Source organism: Falco rusticolus, chromosome 3 (assembly GCF_015220075.1).
Source record: "Falco rusticolus isolate bFalRus1 chromosome 3, bFalRus1.pri, whole genome shotgun sequence".
In the NCBI taxonomy this organism is placed as follows: Eukaryota; Metazoa; Chordata; class Aves; order Falconiformes; family Falconidae; genus Falco; species Falco rusticolus.
In genome coordinates this window covers 117,503,380-117,522,593 of record NC_051189.1, presented here as the reverse complement: position 1 = coordinate 117,522,593, position 19,214 = coordinate 117,503,380, and the positions used below count along the sequence as shown (strand labels likewise).

General features: G+C 42.5%; 1 protein-coding gene across 2 annotated transcripts in view; it reads left to right on the top strand.

The window, feature by feature from the left end:
• The window catches only part of KIAA0319L (KIAA0319 like), a 34,253-nt gene that overhangs the window by 10,914 nt on the left and 4,125 nt on the right, over positions 1 to 19,214 (top strand). Inside the window, exons 4-19 of one of the 2 annotated variants that reach the window (XM_037379179.1) lie at positions 2,502 to 2,793; positions 4,935 to 5,036; positions 5,904 to 6,001; positions 7,179 to 7,266; positions 8,504 to 8,596; positions 9,255 to 9,387; positions 10,532 to 10,760; positions 11,828 to 11,951; positions 12,535 to 12,667; positions 13,555 to 13,703; positions 14,021 to 14,172; positions 14,364 to 14,502; positions 14,844 to 15,003; positions 17,183 to 17,325; positions 18,383 to 18,505; positions 19,048 to 19,138. In XM_037379179.1, coding sequence (XP_037235076.1) covers positions 2,502 to 2,793; positions 4,935 to 5,036; positions 5,904 to 6,001; positions 7,179 to 7,266; positions 8,504 to 8,596; positions 9,255 to 9,387; positions 10,532 to 10,760; positions 11,828 to 11,951; positions 12,535 to 12,667; positions 13,555 to 13,703; positions 14,021 to 14,172; positions 14,364 to 14,502; positions 14,844 to 15,003; positions 17,183 to 17,325; positions 18,383 to 18,505; positions 19,048 to 19,138 — 2,249 coding nt within the window. The remainder of the gene's footprint in view (positions 1 to 2,501; positions 2,794 to 4,934; positions 5,037 to 5,903; positions 6,002 to 7,178; positions 7,267 to 8,503; positions 8,597 to 9,254; positions 9,388 to 10,531; positions 10,761 to 11,827; positions 11,952 to 12,534; positions 12,668 to 13,554; positions 13,704 to 14,020; positions 14,173 to 14,363; positions 14,503 to 14,843; positions 15,004 to 17,182; positions 17,326 to 18,382; positions 18,506 to 19,047; positions 19,139 to 19,214) is intronic. The other variant, XM_037379180.1, reaches the window with a different exon arrangement.

Below are 19,214 nucleotides of genomic sequence, written 5' to 3'. Positions count from 1 at the left end.
GCAGGAAGAAAGGTCAGCACTAACTCTGTAATGGTTTGTGACATTGTGTCTTAAGGGTCTTCACAGACATGGCACCTAGTGCAAACAACTAAGGACACAATCTAAGCTGAAAAGAGCCTATTTTGTAAATTCAGACCAGGCTTAGCAAAGTAAGGCCCATTTAGATTAAAAAATAAAATTCCAGAACACAGGTGTATTTTTCTTTCCAGTAACTTAGGTTTTAGTGCAGCTTCCGATGCATATAGCTGCTCTGGTTCCATCTTAGAGGTGTAGGAGACTCAGACAAGGAGACCAGGTCACTTGTCCCAGGCCAAAGGCAGTTAGGGATCAGAATGAAAAGTGTCAGACACTCCTATGTTCACTCAGGCCAATGTGCCACTTCTCTCTATTATCTAAGCTAATATGATGGGACAGTTGGCAAACTAGTTCTAGTCTCTTCCTCATTTATCCCCAAGAAGGAAGTCTTCTGTTCTTTGCTTTAAAGAATTCAGGGTTACAGAGTAAAGATAAGAAATGTCTCGGCTTGCAAGCATTAGAGGCATTTTTGACTGTTATGTTGCCGCAGGCAAAGCTTATCTAATTCAAGCTCTCTGCAGACATTTGGCTGTCAAGTCATCCTGAAGACTTCTGGGAGGAAAAGGATCTCTTAACTGTAAAGGGTTTTTTTTTTTTTAGGCATTAAAAAGCAAGTCAAGGAAGCATCTGGCTTGCTGAAAATATTACCAAGCAAAGTAGAGACTTGGCTGTTGTGCCCGGTGGGTGGGTGCTGGTCTCCTGTGTGTTGTGACAACTGTTCTTGTGACCCATCTGCGTTGATTCTTGCTAAGCAAAAGGTGGTTTCCCATAGTGGTGTGAAGTCACAGAGACTTTCTGCTCCTGTGCTTTTCCTAAAGAGTCTGTCTCAAGTGTCTGAGTTCCTGTCTGGCTGTTCCCTTCTTGTTGTGGCAGCATTTCTAACTTTATCTTACTTGCCTACTTGGTAGAAGGGACTCAGTACCCTGAGCTGACCAGAGTTATGAATTGGTGTAAGGTGATACTTCTTGGGACAGCCAGCTGTGCTGAGGCCACCAATAAAGAACAGCACAGAGCAGTGTGCCAGATATTGCCTGCATTTTGTTCCAAAGAATCTGTAGTTTTGTGGAAGATGAGGGAAGCCCATCAAGAAGTAAGCAAATAGAGAAAAACTTGTGTCTGTAACACGAACAAATGATTCTTTGGTCCATAAAGCTCAGATGTTCATCAAACATGTACATGAATTGAGATGCTTTAAATTCTATGACTGAGGGAAAGTTAGCTGAGATACAGGGAAGGGAAACTATTTACCCAAGACTGCAAAAAAATGTGCATGGAGGCCTTCAATGCCTTCATTGCTACTCTTGGCTTGGCTGGCTGTTCAGTACGTGCAGCACAGTGTTATTTTTGCAACTGGCATTTAGTGTTTTCTGAAGCCCAGCCCACTTACTGACCATGATGTTGCCCACCATGGTCTAGAGCACTTTTCCAGTTCCTGTTTTCTGGACTGAATGCCATCAGCATGGTATAAAAGCTTGAGAATATTTCCTTCAATATGAGCTTTTGGTCAGCTTCTCTACTGGGGAGCAGCGGTGGGCAATTCAGCTCTAAAACACTTTCCAAGTCAAAGATGGTAAATTGCTCCATTTTAAATATTTAGCAGATGTTCTCAAAATAGCGTTAGTTCAATGAAGTGTGCTACACACATGTACGTCATAGTGGAAGGTAAATTGTCAAGTATTGCCTGGCAGGCTAAGAACTGGAATGGGGCTAGGTACTGTCAAAGGAATTTTCTGATGAAAGAAAGGAAATTGTTCCGGCCACTTCGATTATTTTCAATAAAGTGGCTCATCCTGTGTGGATGCAAGCAAACTTTCTGCCCGCAAGCTCAGCTCTCTGCCCCAGCAGCATCTCCTGTGGCATGCACGCAGGGAACTGTTTGTGTCAGGTCATCTTGCTTTGAAGAGTGTTTCTGAAATAAATTTCCTCTTGCTGCAGTGATTCGATTATTACAGAAAAATGCCATTGCAATCCTCCTGCTTTGTGCTTGCCAGTTGCACAGCTTTAGAAAAAGGAATGCATGGCCAAAATCAATGACCCAAACAAACCCCAGTTCCTGGGCCCTGTTTTTTTGCTTCTGCCTTATCCCTCCTCTCCATTCCTTTAGCTCTACTCACTGCAACTTTGAACCTAGATCTCCTGTCGTGTTTGCCACATCAACAGCTGTGGTACTGAAGATGCTGTAGTTAAATCTATGGTCTTAACAGGTGTTCGACTGAGCTAGCAGTGGCCTGTCTGCTGTGGAGGAAGAACATGAAGAAACAATTTAGAAGAGAGAAGAGGAAGCAGGAAAACAACCTGCTTCTGGGAAAAACAAGCCAGGGACTTTTCAGCCTCCCTAACTGGAGGAGGAGAAGCGTAACTTACACAATAAAACAAAACTGATATTCAGTGTTGAAGTCAAACTGAGACAACTTTTTCCTTTACAGATCAACACAGGAATATCTGCACCAGAACCATTGGTGTTGGCTACATTCTCCAGTCCTGTAGCACAGGGCTTGCCAGCCACAGAGAAGATTGAGAAGCCTGGGCAGTCAGATGATGCTTTGGTACATCCTCACTCCTCAGATGTGTTGCCCACAGTCAGCCCCGTGCTGGCCAAAAACACAACAAAGATGCAGACAGCTACTTCTGTGCCAAGTGGGGTTCCCACAAATGGCAGTGTTTCTACAGTCCAGACCAACACTGCTGCATCACCAACTACTACTGCCACCACACCCGGTGAGAATGTGCAGTGCTCCAGCAAATGTCACCTAGTCAGGTTTTCGTGACAAGCCATTGCAGCATTGCAAAGTAGGAGATAATTTGAGAAATTATGGTACCTTTGAGAAGTGCTGAGGTACATGCTTCAGTGCATGTGCCGGTTGGACCCCATAAACTCATGAGGTCTGAGAATGTGACTTTGGCATCATAAATCTGCATGTGGCCATTTGATCTATTTTCAGGAACGGCTTGAAAGTAATGGTGATATCTTAATTCCGAAAGTGAAAGTTGAGATGTGGTATAAGGCATAGTCTTGTGAAGCGTTCTTTCATTTTGTCAGTCTTGATGCACTGCTATCTGTCAAATTGAGCAGGAATCTTAGTGTCTGCTCAAAATGGGGTGTAGCTGATTCTTTTCTCTTTTGTCCCTGAAATGTCAGTGCACAGTTCAGCCATGGATAACAGCATACTTGGCCGTTAGGCTATGCTTTGCTTTGCAGCAAAATGATGTTTCTGTTCACACTGGCATTTCTTAAAACAAACTATTCAATATATATAAAAGCCAAAATGCACTGTGGACAGCTCTGTTAACTCACCCAGGCCGTTAGCTCACTCTGTAAGGATGTGTACATACAGTGAATGGTGTGCACTAGTTGTGTGATACCTCAGAATTTAGTTAATCCAGTTTGCTGAAGTATTCACAGCTGAATTTTCTTTTGAATTTAGGGTTCCTTTCCCTTACAAGGGAACAAATGGAAAGTGTAAAGGAAATTATGCATCCAAAGACAGTTTTGGCAGGAAGCTTATTGGATGCTTGTGCTAACAAGTTAGCATTCTTTTTAAGGGCTTACCCCAGCTACAACTGGAAAAATACGTTTTAAACCTCTTCAGTGGCTTGTGCTGGAAAAGCAATATAACCAGGGCCTCCTTGTTTTGCTAAACAATACAAAGATGATGTGAAGGGTAGTTTTTCTAAGTGGGGTTTTTGTTTTTCATCTGTTTGGTTTTGGGTTTTTTTCCCTACTGAGATCAGATTTCTTTTTGCCTTGGAACTCCTTGCAGCTGAAAGACTGATGGAGTTATAATATCCCAAGATCTGGAGCAATTTGGGGTGGGGGGCAGGGGGGAAGAATTTGATGAATTTGTTTTCTTTTAGTTAATTGGTTAACTCTAGTAGTTAATAAACAGATGGAAGAAAGGCTAAATGTTTAATGACATTTTCCCTGTCTTTGTAACTTGTTTTTTTTGTGTGTGTATTTCCAAAACATTATCTTTGACAGGGTCAAACTAGGGTAAAGCAACTCTAGTTCTTGTTTTCTATGCATAATTCCCAGGCCCAAGAATAAAAAGACAAAAATAAAGTAAGTGGGAAGGGAAGAGGAGGATGAGGAGGCCAAGTGGTACTTCTAAGAAATGTGGTCAGCTTTCTGGTTACCTTAATGCTAATAACAAGCAGAAAAAAAAAATGTCACCAGCCGTAGTTTTCAAGTCTGTCCTGGAGTCGTTAAAAAGAAACTACCTGTCAATTTATTCAAAATGGAATGGCAAGAAAATTCTTAAGCAGGGGTTGAAAAGAAAATACAAATAAAAGTAACAGGTTTGTATTTTGAGTTTCCCTACTCAATGTGATAGCTATGCAGGTTTTTTTAAAAAAATCTCTTAGCCCTCAAGCAGTTTTTCAAAAAAGAAATACCATGGATTCTTCGTATATTTGTGAAGATCTGGAATTGCAGTTTGGTAAATAGCAGTGTTTGTCTTGCTGTGCCATGAGACTGCAGCTGGGTTTTCTGCTGAAACCTGTCGGGTAAAACCCTTCCCATCCTGCTGGACCTAAGTGAATAGATTGCCCTGCACAGGGCCCGAGGTCACATTTCAGCTCTTTAGAAAAAAGGAGCAGGAGCAGCACAGTATCTGCAAAGAGAGAGAGGTGACTGAGTAACTTTGGGCTTGTCTTAAAACTTGTAAAACCCCATTAGTGCTTTTGCATTAACAATGAGAGCGAAACCTGAAATAGGAGCTATATTGAGTGACAGGATGTTTACAAATTACAGCTGTTTGTAGCTGGGTTTTATTCCATAGCCTCTGAAACCAAGGTGGTTTTTATGTATATATTTAATTTTTTCCCTGTTCCTCTTTCAATTCTGTGTTTCTCCCTCTCAGTTATGAAGGAGCTGGTAGTTTCTGCTGGAGACAGCGTCGAAGTGACCCTGCCAAAGAATGAAGTTCAGCTGAATGCGTTTGTGCTTCCTGAACCACCACCTCGTAAGGCTTCCTGGGAATTCTGCTAAGGGCTTCTGACGGTGAAATGGCAAAAAGGCATTATATACGGCATTAAATAAGGAAACGTCTTTTGTCAGAGAACACTTTCCTGTATAAATTTTTCATCCTGTGCTGTTAGTTCATGCTGCCTTGCACAGAAAATAGCAAGACACAAAAAAACATTGGAAGTGGTACAAAGTCATTAGATTTGGGAGATGGCATGTTCTCAGAGTGGTATGTGAGGAAGCAGTGGATCTTCAGCATCTATTTGTGGTATTTGCTGATAGGTGACAAGCTGTCTTAGCAAGTGATCTCTCATTTGGTGGATTGAAATCTGATTTGGAGGGTTGACATGCTGAGGAACACATTTCTATGCATTCCTCGTTTCATCATGCAAATTGTTCTCGGGTATTGTAAAGTTCTCATCTATAGCTCTGTCCACAATGGCAGTGGGATTCTGCAGAGGAGAGGCAAGTGTTACGTGTTGTGCAGCAACAGGAATAGATGCATTCCTGTTCAAACACTGGCATTATGTTGTGTCTGCAGGATTTGAGGGTGTGGTAAGACTTTTCTCTATTACTGTCCTGGAGCTGTGATTGTTCCAAAGCTCTTTAATGCCCTAGAGGCTGAAAGATGGGTTTTGGCTCCAGAATAAATGTGTTTACATGCACAGATGGTCTCTTTTCCTGGGTATATTCCCAAAAAGCTGCAGCCCAAACTCCAAGCTGTCTCATTTCTCCATAGTGCAGTAGAATATGCCTTGTAAATGTTTAATACCTTTGCTTTTCCCTAGCATGGCGGAAAGGCAGTCTTTTAAAAACAAATGTCTGGAATTTGGTTTTTTTTGTTGTTTTTTTTTTTTTTAAAAAGGAACCACTTATTCCTATGAGTGGGAATTGATTACTCATCCAAAAGACTACAGTGGAGAAATGGAAGGGAAGCACTCCCAGACCCTGAAGTTATCCAAGGTAAAGGTTCTTCTGCTTTGTATCCTGTTGTGTTAAATGCCAAGTGGAGAAGATGGGAACCCTGGCAGCTGGGAAAGACTTGTATGTGATTTCAGGATGAATAGGAAATTGCGTGATGGGCAGGCAGCCAACGTTTGACTGCAAGCCCTCTTCTAAGTCTCTTATAAAAGGGAGATTGATCTGGCATGAGGGAAAGAAGAAACTGATTTCAGGATCTAAAAGCTGCCTACAAGCAGTGTGTCAAGCCATACAAATGGCACTATTTAACATTTAACAAAGGGTTGTGAATATTTCTGCTGCTGAAACAGTGTGGTGGTCTGTTCAGGTCTGAAGCCTTGTACTACCCACTGATAAAGGGATGTCTGAGATTCCATTAACGAGGCCTGTGGAATACCTTGTAGCATGTCCCTGGCTGCTGCTTTTAGACAAGCTCCAACAGCAAAAGTGTTGCCAGTTTCTGCACTTGGGGATTCTTAACAAGGAAATAGCTTTAGATATTGTGTGACTATACAGTGCTTTATTTATGAGACATGCCTCTGAGCATCTTGGATTCTGCTAAACTTGGGGAAAAAATCTACAGACTGTAGTCATGATATCAGCCAGAGAAAAACCCTTCAAAAGGAGCATGTCTGTCCTTGTCAGGGTTTCAGCCTTTTGGATGTCATGATTGTTGGCCAGCACCTAGTCCTTCATCCTCCCACTTTCATTCAACAGTGAATGATGAAGGCGTGACTGCCTGACTCACGTAATCTAGAAGGAAGAGAATAAACACTTTTCTTTGTAAAAACACACAAGAAGAGATTTTCTTCTCTTACATGCAGCCTTTCTCATCTCAAATGCAATCTGCTAGTACAGATTCCTGTAGCCAGACAACCTGAACTAATCTCTGTTATCTCTCTTGTGTTTGTCTATTGTTGCTAGAAAATAAAGCTTGTCTGACAATTCTGTGGCACCTGTGGTAGAAAGAAATAGTAGTCTTTGGTTTCTGCACAGCCATTATAAGCTGAAAGAGAGGCAACAGCGTTTTGGTGTGGAAAGCATCCTTTGCTGTGTATGCATAGGTTGAAGCATAATGTGCTACTGTGCCAAAGCTACAAAGCCAAAACTTGACCTTCTAATAGCTCCTGATAAGGTGCTGCTACCCTGAAGGTAAATAATCTTTTGTGTTCACTTCCAGCTTACTGTTGGTCTGTATGAATTCAAAGTCGTCGTCGATGGGGAAAATGCACGTGGAGAGGGTTATGTGAATGTAACAGTGAATCCAAGTGAGTTGGTAGAATTGTATCTTTTCTTAACTTCATCTGTCTCTGACAAACCACGATACCTGTATCATGGTGTTCTGCTTATTTAACTGGATGCTGGTTTAACGCAGTGAAAATGTATTGTGCTGTGAACTCAGTATATATGTATGTGTATCAAGTCATCTCCCGGGCTGTGAAACTATTGCTAATATGCATAGCTATTTCTGCTATACTGCACACAGGCCAACCAGTCAATAAAAAAGCTGGAATACTGATATGAAAGTGCCTAGCAAATGCCTTGCCCTGGAAGGCCACTGCTTCAACAAAAACTAACTGTAACCTGATAAAAAGCTTATAGCAGCAGGAGCAAATAATGAAGGGAAGCTGGAGCTTTGAAGCTCCTTTGGAGGATCTTTTTTTCCCTGTCCAGTAAAGAATATAATTCCCAACCAAAGGCAGATAAAATCAAATCTCATTCCTTACGGTGAGATGTGGTTTGCAGATGAGCTGGTGTAGATAACAATAGCTTGTGCTGACTGTCTCACCAGGTGTCACTTTTTAGGTGGCCTCTGTAAAGAGGCAACCACAGGTTCTGCATCTCCTTTTACGCAAAAAACCTACCTTTATTTTGCACACTTCAGCAAGACTTTTTCAACAGCCTTTGTGGGCGAAGAAGTGCTCTTGCACTCCCTAAATTAGCAAGAGTGTGTGGCTGGCCTTCTGCATGCTGTTGCTGATCATTTCCTTATAAGCAGTGAATCTGCAGCTGGCAGCATGCATTAAAATCATTCATTTTTCAGAGCAGCGGCCAAACTTTGGCAAGAAGCTCTAGGTGCTGCACTTTTAGAATGGTCTGTGCTTGAATGTTTGACCCAGTATGGGAGAACTGATGCAGTGCAGCCATTTCCAGAGTACTAGCATGGTGGCAGTTCACCTCTTTGCTTTTCTAAGTCCCTTTTGTTAACGTGGTTTCCCTGAACTGGTTGTTGGTTGTGCAGTTCTGTGCAGTTAGTCTGATAGGTGGCTGTCTTGGAGCTGTGTGGCACAGCAGTTCCACACTTTGGACTCCTCTCCTGGACTCATTGACTGTAGAACTGAAGGGATAGATGGGGCTGGGGAGAGAAAAGACGATGTGCAGTATGTATTCTGCTTGCTACTTCTGGTGCACAAAGGCAGGGTAGTTTTGCAGAGTTGCTTGGCCGGAGCTTTTTGTTGTGATCTGCCTGTAGATATCATTGTAACAGCTCGGTTATTGTTGCAGAGCCTCGGGTGAATCAGCCTCCTGTTGCCATCGTGTCCCCACAGTTCCAGGAGATTTCACTGCCAACCATTTCAACTGTTATTGATGGCAGCCGTGAGTACCTGCAGTTTTAAATGCAGTAGTCTAGCAAGCCTGGTTTCTGTGTGTTTGGTTCTGGGATGACTTTTTGGATAAAGTTTTAGCTGTGACACTGTCAAACACTTTAGTGAAAAGAATCAGCCACTCTTGCCAGGAGAGGGGAATATGCACGTGAAAGTATCTCTTCATGTTTCCTTTTGAGGGGCACTGGCTTGAGCCAACGTCCTAAAAAAGGAAAAGTTCTAGAGGCTGCTGGTTAGAATAAAAAAAATTACTGTCAGTCAAAATTATTGGCCTCTTGCGTTAAGCTTCAGACATATTAGTTACCTAACACACCACCTTTACTGAGCCTGGCCTGCACCAGAGCTTTTCAGGAATTTCTCCAAGGATGTTCAGGTTGTCTTATCCCCACCTATATTATGATATTAGTGGTTTGATTGGGGTTTTTTTGTCTTCCCTGCCCCAGCACACATATAAACCTGGGATTAAGGGTGCTTGAGTATACCTGTGAAAGAGGGTAGAGGAGAGCATGCAGTTTGGGCATCTGGGCTTGGACCAAAGATGTCTTTGCCCATATAAGCCCAGTGCTGAAGTAGGGGACTGAACGTTTGGGGTTGGTGAAGCAGCATTTTCCAATTCCTTGTATGCGTGTTTTCTTCCATAATTGAAACAGAAAGCACCGATGATGATAAAATCGTCAGCTATCACTGGGAAGAACTGAAGGGTCCTTTGCGGGAGGAGAAGGTTTCTAGCGATACTGCCATATTGACACTGACCAACCTGGTACCCGGGAATTACACATTCAGGTAGGTTATACCTGGAAGAGTTGATCCTTTCTTATCCCTTAAGAGTAAAATATACGAGATTCCTGAGGTGTTAGTCTGTTTGGAAAAAAAAAACAACAAACAAACAAAAAACCACAAAGAAAAAAACCACACAAAACGCAGCAGAGAGGGAACTTAATTTTGTGATGTGCTCTCTCCACTCCTAGGCTTCTAGGTAGTTTCATAGCTTCTGGCTTCAGAAGAGATAAGCCTGTCCAGCTACTTTTTATTCTTAAACTGTAGCACTAGTTTAAGGCAGTGGCAGAAGGGAACAAATGGTCTGCCAGCGCTACAAAATGTCTCTTGAAATGTCAAATCTAAACTGTTTGGGTAAAGGCTTAAGCAGAAATGCAGTCTTTAAATCCAGTTTTTTAAATGCAATATATTTGTCCCAGATAAGTGAATGAGGCCTAATGGTTTTATGCACATACCTGAGTAATAGTAGCCGATTTTACTTGCATGTGTATTCTGTGTTTTTCCTTTGGTCTGCATTTTGGTGTGATGCCCACACGCTGCATCAGCAGATCTATTTAAAATAAAATAAACCTGAGGATCTATAACTGAGCATTGTTTTCCTTTGAAGCAGTTGGTATATGAACTAATCAGATCAATATTCAGATCTAGATTTAGCAAAATACCAGTTCTGTTTTGTGGTAGTAGCCTACCTGAGGAGGCATACTGTGTTCAAGCTACGTGTGGATTAGTAATGAGCTTCTGTGTCCGTGTTAATGAGTGTCTTCTGTTGGGCGTCAGCGTTATATTCAGGGAGGGCTTTTCCATCACAACTGTGTGTGAAAGCTGGTGATCTTTCACTAGCACAGTTTTATTTTGGAACTAGTAGGTAGATCTCAAGTGAGAGATGGATGTGACTTGAATTTCTTGCATTGCTTTGAGGCTGATAATTGGGCGTTTCGGGGAAGTTTCTATTTGGAAAAAGCACAGTTGCCTCAAACTATAGGTGGGGTTTTTTTTTCACTCCTGAAAAAAATTACTATTCTGTCCTTGTGTCTTAAGTTTCTGACTCTTCTTTTGCATTCCAGGTAACTCCAGCCAGTGTTTTGTATTCAGCTTTCATAATCATGACTCTTCACTACTTTCACTTTTTTTTTTTTTCCTCCCTTTTCAGTCTAACAGTAGTGGACTCAGACGGTGCCAGCAACTCCACCACTGCAAACCTGACTGTGAACAAAGCAGTGGATTATCCTCCAGTGGCAAATGCGGGCCCAAACCAAGTCATCACTCTGCCTCAGAACTCCATCACCCTCTACGGGAACCAGAGCACTGACGATCACAGCATTGTCAGCTACGAGTGGCTGCTCAGCCCAAACAGCAAAGGGAAGGTGATGGAGATGCAGGTCAGTGCAGGTCTCTGGTACTTAACCTGGATTACTCACTAGCTGGCTTTTTTTCTCTAATTAAACCATTTTTAACTGACTGTTAGCACACGTCTCTTACAATCCTACAGAGCAAGCATGTGATGATTAAATATATACTTAACCCTTATGAAAGTTGTGTTGGCTTAGTGACTGAGCTGGTGCACCAGTCTAGCCACATGTTTTCATTGGCATCCCGTTTCCTTTCTTGAGCAATGCAGTTTTAAATACTGCTGAAGAGGACTGAGAGACATAGGAACTTGTTGGCTTTGGATTCTGATGTCCCATACGACAGGTCTCAGCACAACTTGATCACAGCCGTGTATCTCACTTTAACCGATGTGGCTGCTAGGGGACTGTGTTCTTTCTGAGCTCAGTTGCTGACTTCTCAGAACATGGGTGATGGCTAAATCAATGGTGGTATAAATAGGGATGTTTAAGTGCTATCAGCAGGTGTGGAAGCCAGACTATGTGATCTTTTAGGTAACTATCAGTCAGGACGGCATTTAGATGCACAGGATAACTCATTCTGTCAGGTCATGCATTTCCTAAGCTGGACAAATGCAATGAGCTGGATCTTTTGAGTTGAACCCTGGAGTCTAAACTTTGCTGATACTGGCCAGACACTCCTCAGTCCTAAACAGTAAAAGCTGGAATTTGTTTCCATGTCATCATTTTTCTTCTAAATATTATTACTCCTGTCAAGTTTATGGAATAAGAAAGTCCACGAATTGGGTTCACAATGTGTATGATTTGCACAGTGCTCCCCAGAGGTTTTGCTCAAACTGCTAACTACTGAATCTCAAAAGATCTTAACACCTATATGGCATTACTGTTGTTACATTCCACAGCAGTGTCCTTGTTGCTGTGCATAAATGTAGCTCTAAGTGCATTGCATGCTTAAGTGGCACAGGCTTCTGGCCCTGTAGCAGGAGTTAGTAATAAGCCCCTCGAATCTGCTGATAATAGTTGTTTTAGAAGCAGAGTCTTCTGGTCTATCATCATCTACATAAGGATTCTTTTTAAAATCTGAATATGTTTTCTTAAAGGGCGTGAGGACACCAGTCTTACAGCTCTCTGCAATGCAAGAAGGTGATTACACTTACCAGCTAATAGTGACAGATTCTGCTGGGCACCAGTCCACTGCAGAGGTCACTGTGATAGTCCAGCCAGGTAAGCTGCCTTTAGCTGCTTTTGCCACTTCCATTCCAGGGGTTAGAGGTGAGCGTCAGTCTGCCAACAGATCGTTGTCAATTGTTGTCAATAGATCTTACGGTAGCTTGGTGCTGCTTTCAGAAAAAAAGCTGCTCTAATTTAGGACCATTCTTGGCTGGTGTATTGCTAGTAAATGAACAAAAGAAAGTTCCTAGGAATATTGCCTTTCTAGGCTGTTCTCTTATTTTATACAATGTAGTCTAATTGATGTTATCCCACCATAATGGCAGGATTTTATTTGTAAGCAGCTGTCTCTGCTCACGGTGCTAGGTTGTGTGACAGGAGCAGGAAAGGTGGAGTAGTACTTGGAGAAGGAGAGCAAAAATCAGAACTCCTAGATTTCATTCTCATTTTACTGCAGATGTGTGAATGAAACACTGGGCTGAACTTTTTAACTGCTTTCAGTGTCACTTTCTCAGAGTACAAGATTGAGATAGGGGGCAAGAAATATACTAGGGATCATGGAGAAAATTCTCAATACTGGGGTCTTAAGCTTCACCTTTTATGGCATGCATATGAAAAATATTGCATCCTTTTCCAGAGAACAATAAGCCGCCAAAGGCGGATGCTGGTCCAGATAAAGAATTAACTCTTCCTGTGGACAGCACCACTCTAGATGGCAGCAAGAGCACAGATGACCAGAAGATAGTCTCCTTTCTTTGGGAAAAAACACGGTGCGTATCATCTTCCAGACTGTTCTTATGCAAGTATCTGGGTCGTTCATTTAAACCAAGACACACCCACGCATACCTCCCTCATGTCAAATCCTGGTCACGTTGGGCCTGACAAGCTTTACCAGTGACTAGAATGAGACAAGGATTTATGTTTAGTTGGAGAGAGGTGGAGTTGTGTTTGAGCATTAGAAGTAGCTCTGCTTTCATCTCCAGGCCCGATTCCCATTCTCAGCATGGTTGTGGCTTGTAAAGGAGACCATGTTCGGTTCACAGCAGCGTAATGTGGTCTTGGTCTTATGAAGAGACTGACTCTTGTAATCAAACAACAGCAGGGCCTTCTAACTCGATGCTCTTGCAGTTTGTTTGAATGAGGTAGCATTCTTCTCTTCTCATTGTCATGCTTCCTTTCAGACTCTAGATTCCCTGAAGTGCTTTAGGGAATTCAGGAAAAAGCCTATGAGCAACTTGCAGTAGCTTTTTCTGTTTGCTAATGCGAATTCTGTGCAAAGCTCTTAGAAATGAAGGAACTATTTTTGCTCTATACCTTTTCTTAAAGAAATTGGCTTATTGTGCAGTTCATGAGCCAATTTTGCTGAAAGTACTACTTAAATGCTGGTATTGGTGCTCCTCTCATTTAAAAACAACCAAAACACTAAACCACTGGAAATGGTTTTGTTCTGATTGCTGCACTTATTCTTTTGATTATCTTGCTGTAACTGGAGAAAATAATTTTGCTTTTTATCATGGACTCTGTATTTCCAGGCAGCTGTCTGTTTGTGTCCCCATAAGCTCTGCGTGAGCCTTCTGTGTGTTTGTGTGAGTTTGGTGTGAGCCTAGCTCCCGTGGTCTGTGCAAAGTTTAAAGTGATCCTCTTGTGCTTTGGTTAGGGGCCCAGATGGTGTCAAGCTGGAGAATGCCAACAGCAGCATTGCCACTGTAAGAGGCCTTCAGGTTGGGACATACGAGTTTACTCTGACAGTTAAAGATGAGAGGAACTTGCAGAGCCAAAGCTCAGTTAACGTCATTGTCAAGGAAGGTACGTCCAGCCGTGAGCAGAGCTGGGTGAGGCACGGGTTGTCTCTGAGCAATTCAGCAAAACCTGTGTTCAGGGGCACAACAGGAGTAAGGAATGGGTGAAAATAACGTGGGTAGCACTGAAATGGCCTTAAGTCAGGGATTTACCCTTTTCTGGAGAAACAGTGTCTTCAGCTGAGTCCTGGGGTACGCAATTCCCCCTCTCTTCCCCCCGGGCTAGATAGATCTCTACTGTAACCCAGAAATCCCTAATGCAGTATTTTTTTGATTGGGCGTTATCAGATTTTTCTCCAACTGCTTTCTTCTCTGTTCGCTTAGAGATAAACAAGCCACCAGTTGCAAAGATTGCTGGTAATGTTGTCATCACCTTGCCCACAAATACAGCTGAGTTGGATGGATTGAAGTCCTCTGATGATAAGGGAATTGTCAGCTACTTGTGGACCCGGGATGAGGGGAGCCCTGCAGCTGGGGTGAGGTTTCTTGCGTTTAAATGGCAATTGCAGCATCACAAAAGTCAGTGCAAGGTAGCATTGACAGCTCCAGAGGAAATGTAAAGCTCATTGTTGCACCTTGTAGTGATATCCTTAAATATAATGATCTGTCATGCTAGTTTGATCCTTTGTTTGCTGATCCTTCCTTTTTTTTTTGCTCTGCCTTCCAGGAAGTCTTGAATAATTCAGACCATCATCCTGTCCTTCTCCTGTCCAATCTAGTAGAAGGGACGTACACATTCCACCTCAGAGTAACAGATGCCAAAGGAGAGAGTGATGTGGAAAGGACCACAGTGGAAGTCAAACCTGGTGAGTCTGTACCGGGTTTCGTGCTGTACCACGTAGTGCACTAGCAAGCCCTCTGTTTGTCTGGGTAAAGTGTACTGAGGTCAAAATGTGTAGTCTAGTCCAGCTCCAAACTGTAAAAGTCAAAAGTTTTGCTGGATGTGATGGTATTTTCATTTGGTTCATGGGGACTGGCTCTTGCTGCTTGCTGTTACCTGTGGAAGTCAGACTTTTATCCCTTCCTGCAGTGTGTTTCTGTAATGTGTTCAAAGCAGAAACATTCTGGAAAAATACTAGAAACCTAACTTGTACCCAGACGGTCAAATAGAAGTTATAAAGATTTTTATTACCTACATTCTCACTAGATCCTAGGAAAAACAACCTTGTGGAGATAATTCTGGATGTTAATGTCAGCCAGCTGACTGAGAGGCAGAAGGGTATGTTCATCCGACAAATTGGTGTTCTGCTGGGCGTCCTCGACTCGGACATTACTGTGCAGAAGATCCAGCCATACACTGAGCAAAGGTAGGGTCTGTCTGTGAGCGTACGTGGAGGGGGATTGCTTGAGGGTTTAGTAAACCAAGGGCTGTTTTCTCTTAGGAAGCAGAATGGACAACCAAAACACATGGGGATGTTGCTTAACATTGATATTCCTGCTCGCTTGGGTCAGAGGTGTGTTGCCAGGCAGGTCCTGGGTGTCCTCCCCTCTGGAGGTGGTCCAGTGTCCTCTGAAACCGTTTGCTGCTGCTAATGTCTTTGTCCTCCAAATCTGTAAAGTAAGAGCTAATCTTACTTGTTTTTGAAAATTGTGAAGACTGAGGGACGTTTTACACCAGCAGTTTATAACTGGAGAAATAACGTGGCTTGATAGAGGAGTGGTGTGGTGTGGTGAAATGCTGGTGCCCCACCAGAGGTGATGGTGTAGTGATCCCTGCATGCCAACTTTGTAGTTTCACATTAGCTTTACTGCCTACATGACTGCTTCAACTTAACGCAAAATAAAATGCTGAAAACCAATTTAAGTTTTTTGTTTGAAGAGATAAGGAAAACTTGGGTTTGACTGCTGTTTAGCTTAAAATAAACTACAGCTGGTCTCTTCTAAACAAGTGGAGGTTTGCTTATAGGCAGGGCTGTAGGCCAGGGTCGTGTTGCCTGCCTGGACAGTGTTGCTCAGCTCCAAGTACCAGCAAGTCACACAAGGGTTAGTTCAGCCCAGCTGGATCCTGGCCATGCTCCTTTGGCATGAAAGGACCAGATCAAGTTCAGCTTTCCGCTCTGTACAAATGGCTGGTCTGGGAAATTCACTGTTCTGCAGAAAACTTCAGCAACTGGCGCTATAGCGTTGTCACAGCAACTGCTGCACACAGCTCCGTACCAACAGCAGTCCATCGTTACTGTAGGTGTGTTTGAGGATGCCTGAACATGCATGTGAGTGGCATGGCAATGAGCTTATCAAGGGCAGAGTGGTAATCTGTTGAAATATGTGCAATATTGCACTTAATTTTTACTAGAAGTGGAGTAGTTTTAAGGTAGATAAAGCACTGAAAAAGCTTTAAGGGATATGATTGAAGTCATGCAGCAAATCAGCAATAAATCTGCAGTTATACTTTACACTTTCCTGAGTTCAGTAATGTATAGATTCCTTCGTGTCCATGTTGCCTGCTGTAGCAGTAAAATCAGAATTCATTGTCCGTGCAAACCTAAGGAGCTCAGAACAGAAGAGCTAGCACTTTCAGTTGTAATGTACCTTTCCATCTCTGCCACGGCCAGGCCGGGTGCCACTGTTCCTCATGGAGTAAGGCAAGTCAGGGATTCTTGTAATTAATGTTTTGTCTGTTTATATGTTTGTTAACTAGACAGAAGAGTGGGCAGTGTTATAAAAGAGCAGAGATTATTTTCTGGCAGACGGCTTAAAGATCCCATTTTTGCCTCAACTATCAAAGTAACTTGTACTGTTTAAAAAACATCTTTTACCCCCAGCTGCTGTGTTGGTTTTTCCCCCCCCCCCCATACTTTGAGGGCTTCATTAATATCCTGTTGACTCGTAGGTGGTGATAAATTACTCGCTGGTGGTAATAAATCTGAAACATCCATGCATCCTTCTGTGAATCTGAAGGATACACAGGGCTCTGCAAGGCTAGCAAGCCTAGGGGAGCAAGTTCTTCTATCATAAAGTTAATGCCATAAAAGATGCAGAATACAGTAATCCTCTACACCTGTGCTTTTTTCTGGCTATAACACTTCTTGCATTTAAACTAAGCTTTGCAAAAGACTCTGAACCTTCACTGTGTTCTCTGATGCGGGAGCTCCGTGCTGAGCGGTTAAATGAGCCCCAAGTCTGGCATGTAGTAAGGTCTTAGGATCCCACAGGGAAGGAGGGAGGAGACTGTGAAAATGGCAGGACCTTAAAGTATGGGGGTGTGCATGCTTAGCATGAAAATGCAAAGATGTGCTTGATGAGCAAACCATTAGCAAACTCAAGAACAGTCCAGCCCTAGCGTTGAAAATATGGGTGGATCAGATGTTCTGAAGGGTTTTCTACTGTGTGACCAGGTCCGTTACTGCTTTCAAGATGGAACCAGATATCTAGTCCCCAAATAAATTTGGGATTCTGAATAAGCCTCTCTAATGGCAGACTGGGGAGAATGGTTCTCTACCTGATGTTTGGAGAAGCAACAGATAATAATTTTTGTCTGACTTGCAGCACGAAGATGGTGTTTTTTGTACAGAACCAGCCTCCCCATCAGATATTCAAAGGACGAGAGGTGGCCTGGACGTTAAAAAATGAACTACGGAAACAACAGTCAGACTTCCTCATCTTCCGGGCATTAGAAATTAACACAGTCAGTAAGTAAGAGTTTACAATAAGTAAGTACAAAAACTGTGGTACATGCTAACATCTTTTCCCTTTTCAGATGCCTGCCAGAATAAGGACTTTCACATGTGCTAAAAACACCTGCGTGTACACACACATACACTCACTCCAGTAGCTTTCCTAAGTTAGGAAATGAGAAACACAAAAATAAGTCTGTTAGACTATACATTAATCAGTTATTTACCAATTGATTCTGTCTATTTGCTGTTCAACCGCTTATAAATGGTTACCTGTAATGTTGCTAGGAAGATAAGAATTGACAAAATCAAAAGCAGATACATACTTGCAAAACGAAAATATAATGTTAATGAAAGACAGCCAATGAAATGTGTGTCATACTGAAAACAATAAAACTGCAGATCTTGGTAGCTGTGAATAGTCATTTCCTCTGCAGCACATAACCTCACTCTAAAGGAAATGTTTCCCTTCTATCTTTTATTTTACAACTTTATATTAGCACTGTTTTTCTTTTACGAACTCCATCCTGTGTGGATCATTGGCTGATCAGTAGATATTTTAAACTAGAATTATGTAAAGTAATTATTTTCATGGCTTCTTGATCTTATGATTTCATGGCCTTCAGAAGCCACTTTTCAGTTGTTTGGTCCCTTTTAAAGGATCTACTTGTTTCTTGTCTGTCTCACAGGCTGGGTTTGAATTTGAAAATCAAAACCTTTTTTTAAAAACATGTGCTTAACACACAGACAAATTCCGTAACTTTGATGTCAAAGTCATGATTTATTAGGTAGAATTTTCTTAGCATGTTATGTGTGTTATATTAGCAAAGTGGAAATTTTGAGTTTGGCATGAGGCCTGGGTGCTTATGCTTGCACTTCTTGCTGCTTGCAATTATGGCTAAGCTACGAATGAACTACAGAGCAACTAGATTCAAGTTAGAGCCTACAGGGTTGGCTGTTTTGAACTATATTGTGTGTGTATATATATATTTATATATATATATATAAAACTATATTTTTGCCTCATGTGCAAGTCATTTAGTTCACCTGGCTGTTTTTTTTTGGTCCCTAGCATGTCAGCTGAACTGCTCTGAGCATGGACGCTGTGACTCCTTCACCAAGCGTTGCATCTGTGATCCCTTCTGGATGGAGAACTTCATCAGGGTGCAGATGGGGGATGGCGAAAGCAACTGTGGTACGTGCAGCCTCCCTGGGATTGTTTGTTTGGAAAGCAAACAGTGTTTGAAACCCAGGGTAGGCAGAGTAACAGGTACCTGCTTTCTCCCGGTATCTCTGACTTGAAGCTCACACAAGGAGATAGTCCCTGCCCTGGTCTCACTACACGTACCTTCTAGGCAGGTGGTATTTGATGGGGAAGCAACTCCTCTTTAGATCCTTTTGGTGAACACTCACTAAGTGTTGAGTCCGTTTGTAATGTATAAATGCCACCTCTTTTCTGTCGTGCCCCTACAGAGGCTTTCCTGCCACAGGAAAGCAAATTGTATAAATTGGCACACACTGAAAAATGCCCTTGTGCGGCGAGTCCGCACGCTGGATCTCAAGCCTCTGGCTTCCGTAGGTGAGTTAGCGGTACTGTCAGTGATGGCTGCGAGCCTCTGATTCTGCAGAGAGGGTCAGGCCTTTCTCTTTCTTTCCCAACAATAGTCATCTAAAGCGCACACTGTCAACTGTATGAGGTGCCAAAACATCTTTATCTCTGGGGTGTTTTGCTTTCAGAGTGGAGTGTGCTGTATGTGATCATTGCATCTTTCGTCATTGTGGTTGCCTTTGGAATCTTATCCTGGATGGTGATCTGCTGTTGCAAGAGGTGGGACTGAGGCCATAACCCCCACTGTATCAGTGCTTCAGAGCCAAGTAGCTGCTTTAAGAGGTGAAAGATAAAC